At 50.9% G+C, this 13,668-nt stretch overlaps 2 protein-coding genes across 3 annotated transcripts; both read right to left on the reverse strand.

Moving 5' to 3' along the window:
* Positions 1 to 201: 201 nt before the first annotated feature.
* LOC103189936 (tumor necrosis factor receptor superfamily member 5) lies at positions 202 to 5,252 on the reverse strand. Of its 2 annotated transcripts, none has more exons than XM_007910505.2 (8): positions 5,198 to 5,252; positions 4,973 to 5,057; positions 4,078 to 4,203; positions 3,824 to 3,973; positions 2,903 to 2,996; positions 1,386 to 1,411; positions 596 to 650; positions 202 to 447 (listed from the first exon to the last, which is right to left on the reverse strand). In XM_007910505.2, the coding sequence occupies exons 1-8, from the start codon at positions 5,246 to 5,248 to the stop codon at positions 357 to 359; spliced, it is 678 nt and encodes a 225-aa protein (XP_007908696.1). In that variant the 5' UTR covers positions 5,249 to 5,252; the 3' UTR covers positions 202 to 356. The 2 variants fall into 2 exon arrangements, with proteins under 2 accessions (XP_007908696.1, XP_042200336.1); XM_042344402.1 differs by lacking the exon at positions 202 to 447 and adding an exon at positions 1,990 to 2,143 and having other exon boundaries at positions 593 to 650.
* Positions 5,253 to 5,653: 401 nt separating this feature from the next.
* On the reverse strand, positions 5,654 to 8,160 carry spryd4 (SPRY domain containing 4; the record flags this gene model as incomplete). Its single annotated transcript, XM_042344169.1, has 2 exons — positions 5,654 to 7,211; positions 7,986 to 8,160. Coding segments are annotated over 2 exons (714 nt in total), but the record flags the coding sequence as incomplete, so codon positions are not given.
* Positions 8,161 to 13,668: the final 5,508 nt, after the last annotated feature.

A 13,668-nucleotide genomic window follows, 5' to 3' on the forward strand; every position in this document is an offset into this window, starting at 1 on the left:
TGTGGGTGAACGCGGCAGCCAATTGCGCACAGCAATGTCCCACAAACAGTCGTAGATTAAAAATGACCAATTTATTATTGTTTTTGGTTTTGGAGGATTATTATTAGGCTCTGTGTGGAGTAAGGAAACTTGCCCGAGGTTTCGCCCTCTGCCTGGAATTGAACTCAGGTCTCTCACTTGCAAAGCGAGTGCTCTAACCACTGAGCTACAGGACTCCATGTACACAAACACTTATAAAAATATTTTTGAGATACAAAATATTATCCAGAAGGCTAACCACATAAATGTTGGTTACCCATCTCAAGGAGCAACTGATATATATTATAAAACAGCGGCAATGATTTGGATACAACAGATCACATTGTGGAACGACTTTCAGGTCCGGAGGACGTCACAGACTCGGTGGAATCAGCTTCACGGAGCTGGCCTGCACAGCCAACTTTCCACCTAAAACAAACAGCTCAGTCAGATACATACAGGGAAACACCTGAACCTATCCCACTTCACACACACACCTTGCTATAAAGCCTGGAGTGTGAGAGGTCAGTGTGTCCACAGCACTGCCCAGCCCCAGGTCTAAGGTAGCGTCACTCACCTGCTGTGTCTGAGTCGCATTGTCCATGCTCCTGGACAGGGGTACTTATTGACTCCTGTCAAACAAAGTGAACAACTCATGAGAATTTTAGTGAACGGCAAAGAGTTCGAGCTTTACAGCACAATCACGACCGGAGACTCAAATCCACAGCTCAGACTCAGCCAACTCCAGTTGACACACTTAGGGTTACACACTTAGGAAACACAGAAAGTCAAGGTAATTTCACTGAAGTCACCAGGTGTGGGGGTGGTGGGGGGAGGGGGAAGAGTGCAGGATGAAACTGGGGTGGTGGTGTGGGGGAGGAGTCCCTAGCGAAGAATACATAGCGAATGGGTGTTTTTCGCGTGTAGCTTTCTATGGCACCCACACAGCCCCCGGCCGTGGGGTGTGATGAAGGTGCGAATGAGTGTCTCAGTGTGAGGTCGGAGCGGAGGTGAAGGAAGGTGGTCTTGGTGAGGGAGCAGGTGAGGGGGGAAAAGGGAAGCCATGCGGCGCACGTCTCTTATTCTTATTGAGTAAGAGGAAACTGTTCTAATCCCAGCCTTGATGTCAACAAGGGATTGCGTCAAGAGGAGCAGTAGATTGGGTATTTGGAAGTTAACCCTGTGTGTGCAATGGGGGGGAAGACGATAGAGCTCCCATCAGTGACTGTGAGGGTGGGGTGGGGGAGCTGCTGGAGGGGGTAGTGGAGTGGAGAGCAGGGGCTGGTAACTTGGAAGAAGGCGTCTCAGTGTGAGTCCAGGGAGAGTGGCTGATTATTCTGAACGTTAAAAGAAAATTGTAAAATTACCTTCTTGTTGAACCTGGAAACAAAATCTGAAAGACAAAAAACATTTCCAGTCAGTGTTTGTGGAGACAGTTGTCATGAACACAGGACGTGTGGCCTGAGCTTCCTTAAAGTATGTGACAAGGCTGTGATCGCGGACATGCTAAATAGACACGTGTCAGCCATGTTAAATACACAACACGCCACACGTGCTGCCTAGACACAGGAGAGAAATAGACAACCAGTGCCGGAGGGCAGCAGAGCTCGGGAGGCTGTGAGTGTCCCTGGACGCCCTACACCGGCCCTTGAGCTGCTGGTGACCCCTGACCGAGGTCAACCTGTGCCTCACATCACATCGAGGGGCAACAACAACTTGCATTTATTTCACGCCCCTCACACAGGGTAGCGTCCCAGAGCAGGGATGCCCGGCCAGTGCAGGCCTTCAAGAGAGGAGGGGAAAGAGGCTGGGATTATACACCAGTTGATGAGAAGGTAACCGGAGGCCAAGAACATTGGTGACAGGTTCCTGGGACTCCATCCTTAGAGTGAGTGACTGAGCACTGGGACAAATTGCAGTACAGGGAGAGGCAGACAGACCCAGACAGACAGACAGTGGATCCATCCTCACCTGAATAAATCTTGGCAATCTCTTTCTCCATACCATCAGTAACACGAACAATATCACGAGCGTGACAGGCACCAACACTATCACAAGAACATGTTGATTCTGTGAGCAAACGGTGTCTGATTTGTTGGTTCCAGGCGAAATCTCATTAACACAACTATGGAAACAGAATTAATGATCGAAGATTCGACTTGTGGAAAAGTTCCGAGAGTCCGGTGAAAGCCTCCCAATCACTCAGCCCAGAAGCTGCCCCCGTTAGTCCATTACACGCGTTTGCTTTAAGTTACCGGAAATAAACAGCAGCACAGAAGAGAAGCAAGAGATTGAATTGTTGTAAGGAGGATTTGGAAATATGTTAGAATGACGGAAATGACAGCCCGTCAGGTTTCGGCTGCTGTTAGTCCCTGCACTTGGAAAGGGTTAATAATAATAATAATCCTTACATTTGATACAGCGCTTTATCACGTCTTTGAGATGTCTCAAAGCGCTTCACAGGATACACTGTAAAGTGAATTGACTATTTTCTGGGCAAAACGCGGCAGCCAATTGCGCACAGCAGCGTCCCACACTGCTTTTTTTCCCATTTTTCCCATTAAACGCTTATCCAATTCTAATTTAAACATCTTTCTGCTCTCAGCCTCAGCTACACTGCATTCCACCAAATATACAGTTTCGCCCACAAAATATACAGTCAATTCACTTTGCGGTATATTCTATGAAGCACTTTGAGACGTTGAAAAGACATGACGAGGCGCTGTAGCAAATGCAAGGATTATTATAAATATTCACCCCCTCCCTACCCCACTCAGCGCTTTGGGACATCCTCCCGACGTGAAAGGCTCTATAAATGTAATTTTGTTGTTGTTGTTGACGGATTTACTGCCAACACTGTCCATCCTCGCCCGACCTCACTCACTCAGTCCAGTTTCTGCATTGCTGTGTGGTCGAGTTCTCGTCTGAGAAGCTGCCGATCGGACACGTGCGACATTGCGTGTCCATGCGATATGCTCCTGAGAACAAGAACATAAGAACATAAGAATTAGGAGCAGGAGAAGGCCATTCGGCCCCTCGAGCCTGTGCCCCGCCATTCAATAAGATCATGGCTGATCTAACTCCACCCGCCCGCCTCATCCCCATATCCCTTAATCCCATTATCCACAAGAAATCTATCAATCTCAGTCTTGAATATGTTCAAGGACTGAGCGTCTACAGCCCTTTGGTGTAGAGAATTCCATAAATTCACTACCCTCTGAGTGAAGAAGTTTATCCTCAACTCAGTGCGAAAGGGCTTACCCTGAATTTTAAGACTGTGACCCCTGGTTATAGTTTCTCCAACCAGGGGAAACGTCTCCCACTTTTCGGTCGTGCCCCTTAATAATCTTATAGGTTTCTGTAAGATCACCTCTCATTCTTCTATACTCTAGAGAACATAGGCCTAAATTGCTCAACCTATCCTCATAACTCATCCCTCTCATCCCTGGTACCAACCCAGTGAATCTGTGTTGTACTCCCTCCAAGGTGAGGACATTCTTTCTTAAATAAGGAGACCAATACTTGAGGTGCGGTCTCACCAGGGTTCTATACAGACACACAAAACAAACACACAACAGATGGAACCTGCAGCCTGACCCCCCACCCCCTTCCCCCTCCCCTCCATGAGTGAATCTGTGAGAGTGAGTGAATGAGTGAGTGAGTGTGTGAGCGAGTGGGGACCAGCGAGGGCACGTGGGGAGGGAGATCTCTGGTGTTGGGGCCACAGACATGGAGCTCGTTTGGATGTGAATCTGCTCCACCACCCCACCACCCAGTTGGGTTAGTCAGCGGCTCAGACACTGACCTGGCTGCTCGACCCCCTGGCCTGGGGGGCAGGGCCGGTGAGGTACACATTCCCCGCAGTTGCTGTGGGTCAGGTTGGTGCAGTGAAAGCCCTCCGAGCAGTCGCACACCGTGTCCTGGGTCCTGCTGCACTTCTGGAGCTCGAAGTACCCTGAAACCAGCAGAGCCAACCCCGATCGGGGGCAAGATATTACCCCTAAAATAATACCGCCTCAATACCCCCCCCCCCCACAGCTGTATCCGGGTGCCACTGACCTGCTGGACACTTGGTGCACGGTTTGCAAACCTCGTCCCCGCTCGCCTCCGTTTGGTGCGTCTGTTCCTCACAGGGAAGGCAGGTGGTCCCGGCCTCGGCTGTGCAGTGATCTTGGACCCTTTCACCTGGGGAGCAAAAAAACCCCCCCACCCCACCAGCGGATCGTCAAAGCCACAAGAGAAAAGGGGGGAAATACCCCACGTGCCACAACAACAACAAAATGACATTGATAGAGTGCCTTTCACGTCGGGAGGACGTCCCAAAGCGCTGGACAGTCAGGTGTCGGGGCCCGAGCCCCGGGAGGGGTGGGGGAAGGGAGGGGGAGGGGGGGCAGAGAGGAGGGAGTGACCAAAGGCACGGTCAAGGAGAAGGGTCTCGAGACCGGCCTTGAAGGAGGCGGAGGGGGGGGAGCGAGAAGGGACCGTGGGATGGAGTAACAGGGAATAAATGTGGGGACCCTCAGGGCGTCGGGGAGGGAGGGGTCACGGACACTTACTTTCCTCTCCATAGAGACTGCCCGACCCCCCCACCCCGCCCCCCACCCCCCGAGGGTCCGGCCACTTCCCATCACCGTATCAGAGAAAGGAGGAGGCGTCCGACTTCACGGTGTCTCCTCAGGCTCTGCCCCCCCCCCCCCCCCCCGTCACCACCCCCCCTCACACCCCCCCCCCCCGTCACCCCCCTCACACCCCCCCCACCCCACTCACACCCCCCCCCCCCCCACCCCCCCTCACACCCCCCCCCCCCGTCAACCCCCTCACACCCCCCCCACCCCCACTCACACCCCCCCCCCACCCCCCCTCACACCCCCCCGTCACCCCCTCCTCACACCCCCCCGTCACCCCTCCTCACACCCCCCCCCTCACACCCCCCCCCGCGGACCCTGCACCTCACCTGGTGGACACCGGGGGCAGCAGATGCCGTTATGGCGATATTCTCCCTCTTTGCACCCGGACACCGGACCCGCGGCCATCCCGACCTGAGGGGGAAAGGACAGCGAGTGACAGCGAGTGCCGCTGCGCTTCACCCACAAACACAGTCACTACACCTCACAGTGTGTCCCGCGACACCTTTACAGAGTTGAGGCGCCGGAGATGATTAGTATTATTATGTACAAACCGTAAAAACCACCAGAATCGCGCGTCCGCTCATCCGCATCGCCGCGCACATTACCGGAAGCGAAGGGGGTTATGGGATGTGGGAGGGGTTTGTGTGGGGGCGGGGCTTGTGTGTTACAATAATAATAATAATAATAATAATCTTGGCTTCGGGTTAGTGCGTCCGATCACGTCGTCGAGACGTCTCAAAGCGCTTCACGGGTCACACTGTAAAGTGTAGTGACTGTGTGTTTGACGGTAAAGTGTAGTGACTGTGCTTCGTGGGCGACGCGGCAGCCGATCGCGCGCCCGGCGACGTCCCCCCCACACAGCCTGGGGGGGTGGGGGGGTGGGGGTGGAAGTGACCGCCTTATTACTTTAATTATTTTTAAGGGATTTATTATTCCCAGAAAATTACCCACAAAAGTGTTCGACGGCGTCAGACGCAGCGAAGGCAGAATTCCGACACTCACTCACACACAATGCGACACAACTGCTTTTATTGATCTTCGTTAAAGCTACAAACCGATTATCATCAAAATCAATCTTCACCGCGAAATTGATCGTCATCAAACCTGACCCGTGTGTCCCGGCCACGGCCAGACCTCAACCGCACGGCGCGTGTGGGGGACGGGACACCGATGCCCCCACACCCTCGGGACAGGGGCTTCCCAGGAAACACCGGGCGAGCAGTGAGGAAGTCTGTTCAAGCCCGGAATGAAAATGGTAAATGCTGGGGATTCCAAGCAGCGATGGTCTATAATCGATGGAGACCAAAGTCCCCGCATCACCACACACGCAGTCTCTTTCACACTCCCGGTGTTCGTTCCTTCCTCAATCCCCTCGCGGGTCACTTTGCTGATCTCTCCCTCTTGCAAGGAACAGCTCGCGAGAAAAGCCACAAAATGCTGCCTCAGCCGCGCAAGATTCAATACTAATAATCCTTGCACTTGATACAGCGTCTTATCGCGGCTTCGAGAAGTCTCAAAGAGCCTCAAAAAGTCTCAAAGTAAAGTGTGGTGACTGTGTGTTTTGTGGGTGAAACATCTGAAAGACGAGTGAAAGTTCTGCCACTTGGATACACAAACGGGGCATCCTCTGCTCACACTCACCAGGGGCCCAGCACTCACAGCTCACACTCACACCACAAACACCCACACATTCTGCTCACACTCACACCACGAGAACACATCACTCACTGCCCTTCAATCGGCATTCAGTGCCCGGGCGCCTGTGGTCAGATTCCCCGATAATCGCTGCGAATGCCACAAGAGGATCTGGAGTTTACTGAGTATTATCTGGAGATTCCACAGATCGTAACTGCAGCGGGAACTCAAATGTTTCTCCTGGTGGGTGGGGGCAGAGGGAGAGAAAACACTGCTGTCAACACTCACATCTGCCCAGAACACATAGGGCAGACAAGTCCTGAAACACTACGGACGGACAAACGGCCAGTGAACAGAAAGTCAGTGTCCGAGGCACTAACCGGCCAGGGAGTCAGACACCTTCCGGTGTTTCCAGGCCTGGGTGAGTTACCAGTTGTCCGTCCCACAGAGCGAAGGCTGGTGTCACTGGCGATCGCATCTCAATCAGCATCGTGTCAACCACGGAGCCTTTCTCAACGTCCACCAAGCTGAGCTTCCGGCCCTGGCAGTCCAGGAGCAATCCCACTCTCTGCGGCTTCCCGAACAGGCTGACGGGGACCACCTCGTTCGAGGCCATGCTGTACCATTTGCGCTGCATGTAGGCGTAAACCCACGAGGTCTCGTTGGCCCCGATACACTCCTCTCTGGACATGTTCACCTCAGCCACGCCGATGCGGAACTCCTGCGACCGTTTCACCGTGACCTCCCAGTAATGGCGTCCGCTGGACAAGGGCGAGTCCGCCAGCACCACGGCCCAGTCGCGGAATCGCTCTGCGTTGCTGGGCAGCCGCGACAGCTCCACCCCCAGCAGCCGGTGGATCACACCCGTGTTCCCCTTAAACAGGTCCAGGCAGCTGTGGGCCGTCCTCTCGTCCAGTTTGAAGTGTATATCTACACACACACACACACACACACAGGTCAAAACACCCCCATCTCCTGCCCCCACACAGCCCCCACCCCCCCCACAGCCCCCACCCCCCACACAGCCCCCACCCCCCCACACAGCCCCCACCCCCCCCCACACAGCCCCCACCCCCCCCACACAGCCCCCACCCCCCCACACAGCCCCACCCCCCCCCACAGCCCCCACCCCCCACACAGCCCCACCCCCACACACAGCCCCCACCCCCACACAGCCCCCACCCCCCCCACACAGCCCCCACTCCCCCCCCACACAGCCCCCACCCCCCACACACAGCCCCCACCCCCCCACACAGCCCCCACCCCCCCACAGCCCCCACCCCCCACACAGCCCCCACCCCCCACACAGCCCCACCCCCACACAGCCCCCACCCCACACACAGCCCCCACCACCCCCCACACAGCCCCCACCCCCCCCCACAGCCCCCACACCCCCACCCACCCACACAGCCCCCACCCCCCCCACAGCCCCCACCCCCCCACACAGCCCCCACCCCCCCACAGCCCCCACCCCCCACACAGCCCCCACACAGCCCCCACCCCCCCCACAGCCCCACCCCCCACACAGCCCCCACCCCCCCACACAGCCCCACCCACCCCCACAGCCCCCACACAGCCCCCACCCCCCCACACAGCCCCCACCCCCCCACACACAGCCCCCACCCCCCCACAGCCCCCCCACAGCCCCCACCCCCACCACACAGCCCCCACCCCACACACCCCCCCCCGGGCGGGGTGACTCACAGCGCCGGGCGGTGGCGGTGGCGGGGCGGTGCCCGGGGGCCCCGGTGTCGGGGCTGATGGTCTGATGGCCGCCGAGGCTCCCGTCACCCGCAGCAGCCGCACCGCCGCCATAGTTTCGCACGCAGCGTGATGTCGTCACCACGTAGGGTACGTCATAATGACGTTCGTTTGCCGTCACGTGACGCCGGTTCGGGCCGCCCCCGAGTCACGTGACGCCGATCCACACAATAAACATCTTCACATATTATATATAATAATAATAATCTTTGCATTTGATATAACGCTTTTCACATCGGGAGGACGTCCCAAAGCGCTTCACAGAACACACTGTAAAGTGAATTGACTGTATATTTGTGGGCGAACGCGGCAGCCAATTGCGCACAGCAATGTCCCACAAACAGTCGTAGATTGAAAATGACCAATTTATTATTGTTTTTGGTTTTGGAGGGACTATTATTAGGCTCTGTGTGGGGTAAGGAAACTTGCCCGAGGTTTGGCCCTGACTGACCCCCCGGGGATTGAACTCAAGTCTCTCGGTTGCAAAGCGAGTGCTCTAACCACTGAGCTACAGGACTCCAATATATAACATAATATCATATAATAGCATAATATAACATATGACATAATATAATATATAATAGCTTAATAAAATATATAATATATAACATAATATAATATAGGACATAATAGATAACAATATAATATAGCACAATAATATATATACTATAATAATAAATATAATTATAATAGTATAGCAATAGTCCTGGCATTTATCACGTCTCCAAGCGCATCACAGGATACACTATATTTTGTGGGCGAAACGTAGCAGCCAATTGCGCACAGCAATGTCCCACAAAGTCGTGGACTGAGTGACCCAATTTTTTTTATTTGAAGGGATTGTTACCCTCGAAAAACGATCCACCCATCGCCTAACAACTGGGTTCCTACTTAGCGCTGATAAACAGAGAGGTGTTTGTGTGTGTAGTAAGGAAACTTGCCCAACGTTTCGACCCGGCACAGGCAGGTGCAGAAGTTCAAACCCCAGGGAAACGGAACATTAAAACCGAGTGTGGTCGATGAAAGGAATATTTCATATATCTTTAATAGTTTAAAATTACATTCTCTGTACAATAATTCTTTTCACAATAAAACAGAACACAGACTTGAGCAATTACATGTTTGTCGAAAAGGAGATTGGTTTTAAATTAACAAAATGAAGCTGGCTCAAATCACAGAGCTGAGCTTCCCCAATCAACAGTCACCATCACAGAGTGCCGGCAGGACCAGAGCCAACCCAGCAGAGCGATGGAGGGAGCTGGGCAGCTTGACCAACTGCCCGTTGCCCTACTGGTGCCCAATATTCCACCGCACTCAGCAAAGTGTAACACCCAACAAAACACACCCAGCAACCCGCTGACTAACCGGCCACCGAGCGATCCACAGCTGTAAAAGGATAAAATACAGGAACAATACATTGGGACTAAAATGTGAAAAAATCTGAACAGAAAATATATCATTGTTGAACTGAAGCTGTGCTTTAAGATGGTGAGGTTATATGTTTCACACATAGATAGACTCCCAACATTTCAAATATAAATTTAATAGGTTTCAGAGTCAAACTCAGTCCCACCAGAAAGCAGTGAGATCGTGCAATCTCTGCTCTGTTATACAGACATTCTGTACATCGGTACTCCTGAACCCCCCCCCAATCTCCCCCCCACCCCCTCTTCTAAAGGTGCAGACATGCCAGGATACAGTGCAAGTCCAAACAGTGAGTGTTGATGGGCTGTTTCACAGCTTACAGTGTAATGCCATCCTCACTAACATGTCTCCACTTACAAGATCCAAAGGATAACAATTATGTTTACAAACTTGGCTGATTTTCCCTCTGCTCTGGTGTTGCCGAGGCCAAATGTAAGGCTAGTGGGGAGCAGTGATAGAGGCAAGGCCAGGCTGTGAGGCCCAGCTCACCACATTCCCGGGTGGGAGGGTTTAACTCACCCCTAAGATGACACTGACAATATCGTCCTCTGACCCAATGTCTGACCAGGATGGGCTAAAGGTTCATATGTTACCAGACACAGCCGAAGGCCATTGATTGAAAACTGGAACCGTTTCCGAGTGCTTGTCTCAATGCACGTCCCAGTATCCCGTGGTCCTCACAGCAACTAAACAGCAAGCACAGGAAAGCCAACAAGGTCCTCAGTGGGACCACATAATGCAGAACAGTGGCTGATGAGTTCTGGCTTCTAACATCAGCATGAGACAGGTTAAGGCAAAGGAATCAAGGACACTTAATGAATTACATCCACTGAGAGCTGATGAAGGGAAAGAGTGAATAGCCAGGATCTCACAGGGCAAGGTGAGGCATGAGGATTACATGCTGCTGCCAGAGACTAGTCCCCATATCAAGCACTGGGAAAGGGAACAGAGACTAACACTGAGGCCTAAGATTTGAGCAGCAAAACCATTTAACGACCAGAGTCTGGAACTGCAATGTAACTACAGGTCTCAGACAAGGAAAGGTGATCCCATGGCACAACTGTGATAATATACATGGTCACTGTATGGAGCGCTCTGGGACGCTACACCATGTCAAGAGCGTTATATACATGCTAGTTGTTGTTGTACTGTATGGAGGAAGTTAGCTGAGCTCCAAGCTCCAACTCTTGGCAGGAATGGGTCAAGGGTGTGAGGACTTTGTATTAAACTGTATCTGAATGGACGTGTTCAGCGCTAAACATTGCGACGTCTCAGGGCGGAGGTTAAAGTGCCAATATCAGAGATCTACAGAATCCTTTGGTTTGTGCTCAAGGAGATATGTGTGACTGTACAGCGCCCCGGGACACTACCCCGCATGAAGAGCGCTATATAAATGCAAGTTGTTGTTGAGGTGTGTGATTGTCCAGCTCACAGCTCAGGTGACTGTACTCAAGGGAATTGATCTCATGTATTTGTATACATAGTGTTACTGCTGATGAGGTAAATGTATAGTCGGTTTGAAGGTTAGAATACTCTATAAGTCACCTGCCTATTCACACAATATAATTAACATTACTTGAAAGTCTACATCAAGGACAAATGCAGCACATTGCTTGCTGTGTGGGTGGGGAACACAAATTCCAGGGATGGGGCATGGAGAGAAAGCAGGAAAATTTATTAAATTCATAGAATAGATTCATTTATCTTTGTTATAAAGTGCACCAGAATAAAACCTCTATCATACAAGACAAAAATGTTTCACAGCATATTTTTAAATATATATATTTCGTATATTCTTATGTGGTTAATGCACGTGTTGGTGTGTAACCTGCTCTCGTATTGCAGACTCCTGTGCTGAGCTCTATCCAGCAGCACAACCCAGCAGGGAAGCAGGACAAAGGAGAGTCAAGTACCTTTAGACGACTGCTTACTCGATCGCTCACAGTTTACTCAGTGACAACCAGAGCCACAATGAGCCTGTGCAGCAAGACAAGCTCTGTGCAGCACCCACTCGCTCACTAACAAACTAGCTGCCAGAGAGTGTGGTGACGCCCAGTCCCTGCTCACAACAAACAATATCCACTCGAGAGGCAGGCAAACACCTTGAGGAACAGAGGGCAGAGTTGGCAGGACAACAAACAGGTTTAGAATAGATCGCGGGAAAATAGTCTCAGAAGGATAAATATTGGAATAAGCCTGTCAATCAACCACAAGTCTTGGAGACATTCAAACCACAACTTGCTGGTCGGTAGTTCTGGAAGCTGATTGGCGTTTTCTTAGGCGCTGTGTTTCTAGGGGAAACTGAACTAACATTCCGTGGTCCTGACAAAATGGCATTCTTGAGGTTACAAAGAGAATTTATTATTCCTAATGTCTTTGTCACCTTAACCAGAGAATCCTCGGGTTCCTGCTTCTCAGTTCAGTTACTCGGAGTTAAAGAGGTTTGCAGATATCTGGGGCCACACTACCTACAAACAACATCTAGAGTAATGGGCAGTCTGACACTGAGTGGAGAGTGAAGAGATTCCCCTTCGGGATGAGACAATGATTGACTTGAACACTGAGTGGTTGTGTATCAGCCTGACACTGGCAGAGATAGATGTAAAGCACGTCACACTGATGCCCTGGGCCAGGTGTAATATATTCACAAGGGGAAGTTAGTTAGACACAAAACCCGTTTACACCTAGTGACCCCTTGACACAAATCTAAAGCTTATTGTTTGCTGGGCCAGTGACTGCTCACTAACAATATTATACTGAAACGTCCAGTATATCCATGAGGTTCATCTGTAAAATAAAACAAAATAAGATGCAATAACTGGAGATACCAATCACTGGCTTCCTGACAGTCACAAAAGCTGAGGCTGGAGAAAACCATCTCAATAGTCAGTAACGGAGAAACACAGCTCCATCAAAACAGTTCCCAGGCTATCTCACTGAGTTAGGCACTAACACCAGTATTACAGCCAACACAGTCCTGCATCCACAAGTGGAAAAACTCCACACTTCACCTCAACACTAATCCACTGACTAATCCTCTCTTGTGCAAAGTATAAGTACATTTCCTTCATCATTACACCAGCTGGCACCGTGCAATGCCTTTTACCTCCAACTTCTGAAAGCTCCTTTACATCAGACTATTTCAAAGAGCTCAACAGTAGTAATGTTAGGCACTAGGCTGGGAATGTGCCAAACAATAGCACCGGCACATATATAGAATTAAGAAGCTTTTGAAGGTGGCACCTAACAGACATTGGCACAGAAACGGCCATTGAGAAGGGCTGATGCTGGGAGTCTCGTACTTCACATTGGGAAGATGACTGAAAGTGCAATCAAAGAGGTAAGTCTAGAAAAGTGTTCCCCTTCCCTGTACCAGTCTGGGATCAGCCTTAGGAACGTACTCTTTGCCAAACACTCACTGCGCTTGGAAAAGCTGATACAATGTGCCCTGACTAACAACAGCCTCTCCCACACCTAAACACCCACACTAGAACATCAAACGTACACACACACACAGGCTCACACCCACACCAGAATACCACACGTACACACACACAGCTCACACCCATACCAGAATACTACACGTAACACAAACACCCAGCTCACAAACAACTGCATTTTGCGGCTATCAAAATAATGCAATAATATTTCTCATTAATAACTCTGCAAAATATATTTGTATTTGTGTATGAAGCTAAAACTGTACATTACAAAATATAGATTTGTATTCTTATTCCATTTGGTAATTATTTCCATAGCAGAGGTTTCAGAGGAAGGCAGCACTCAGCCACAGCGAGAGGAAACCTGGCGACTAGGGCTAGTACTGACAAGGCCATTCTGTATGTCTAACATCTCCAGCTAATGCCAAACATGCGAGGTATGTACATGTACACTCTGCACGCATGTCCCCTGTACAAATACTATGCTGTGTTGTGTGGAAGGCTGTCACTCCTGTACTGTGTATACCAGTGCTTACCTGAACCTGACCTGATCAATGAACATCGCAACTCTAGCGATGAGATCTACAAATTACAACCATTTACAACCATTAAACCTTTTGCGTAATATTGCCCGACATTTCACCTCTTCCCAATAAGTGCCGCTTGTTAATTTATCCAATTTAAATGCATTCTCTTTATATCATGTCACTTATATACAGTTGCTCACTAATTCCTTACCATCTATTGCATACATTTAAGGC

This window comes from Callorhinchus milii, unplaced genomic scaffold, assembly GCF_018977255.1.
Source record: "Callorhinchus milii isolate IMCB2004 unplaced genomic scaffold, IMCB_Cmil_1.0 Scaffold27, whole genome shotgun sequence".
NCBI classification, from domain to species: Eukaryota; Metazoa; Chordata; class Chondrichthyes; order Chimaeriformes; family Callorhinchidae; genus Callorhinchus; species Callorhinchus milii.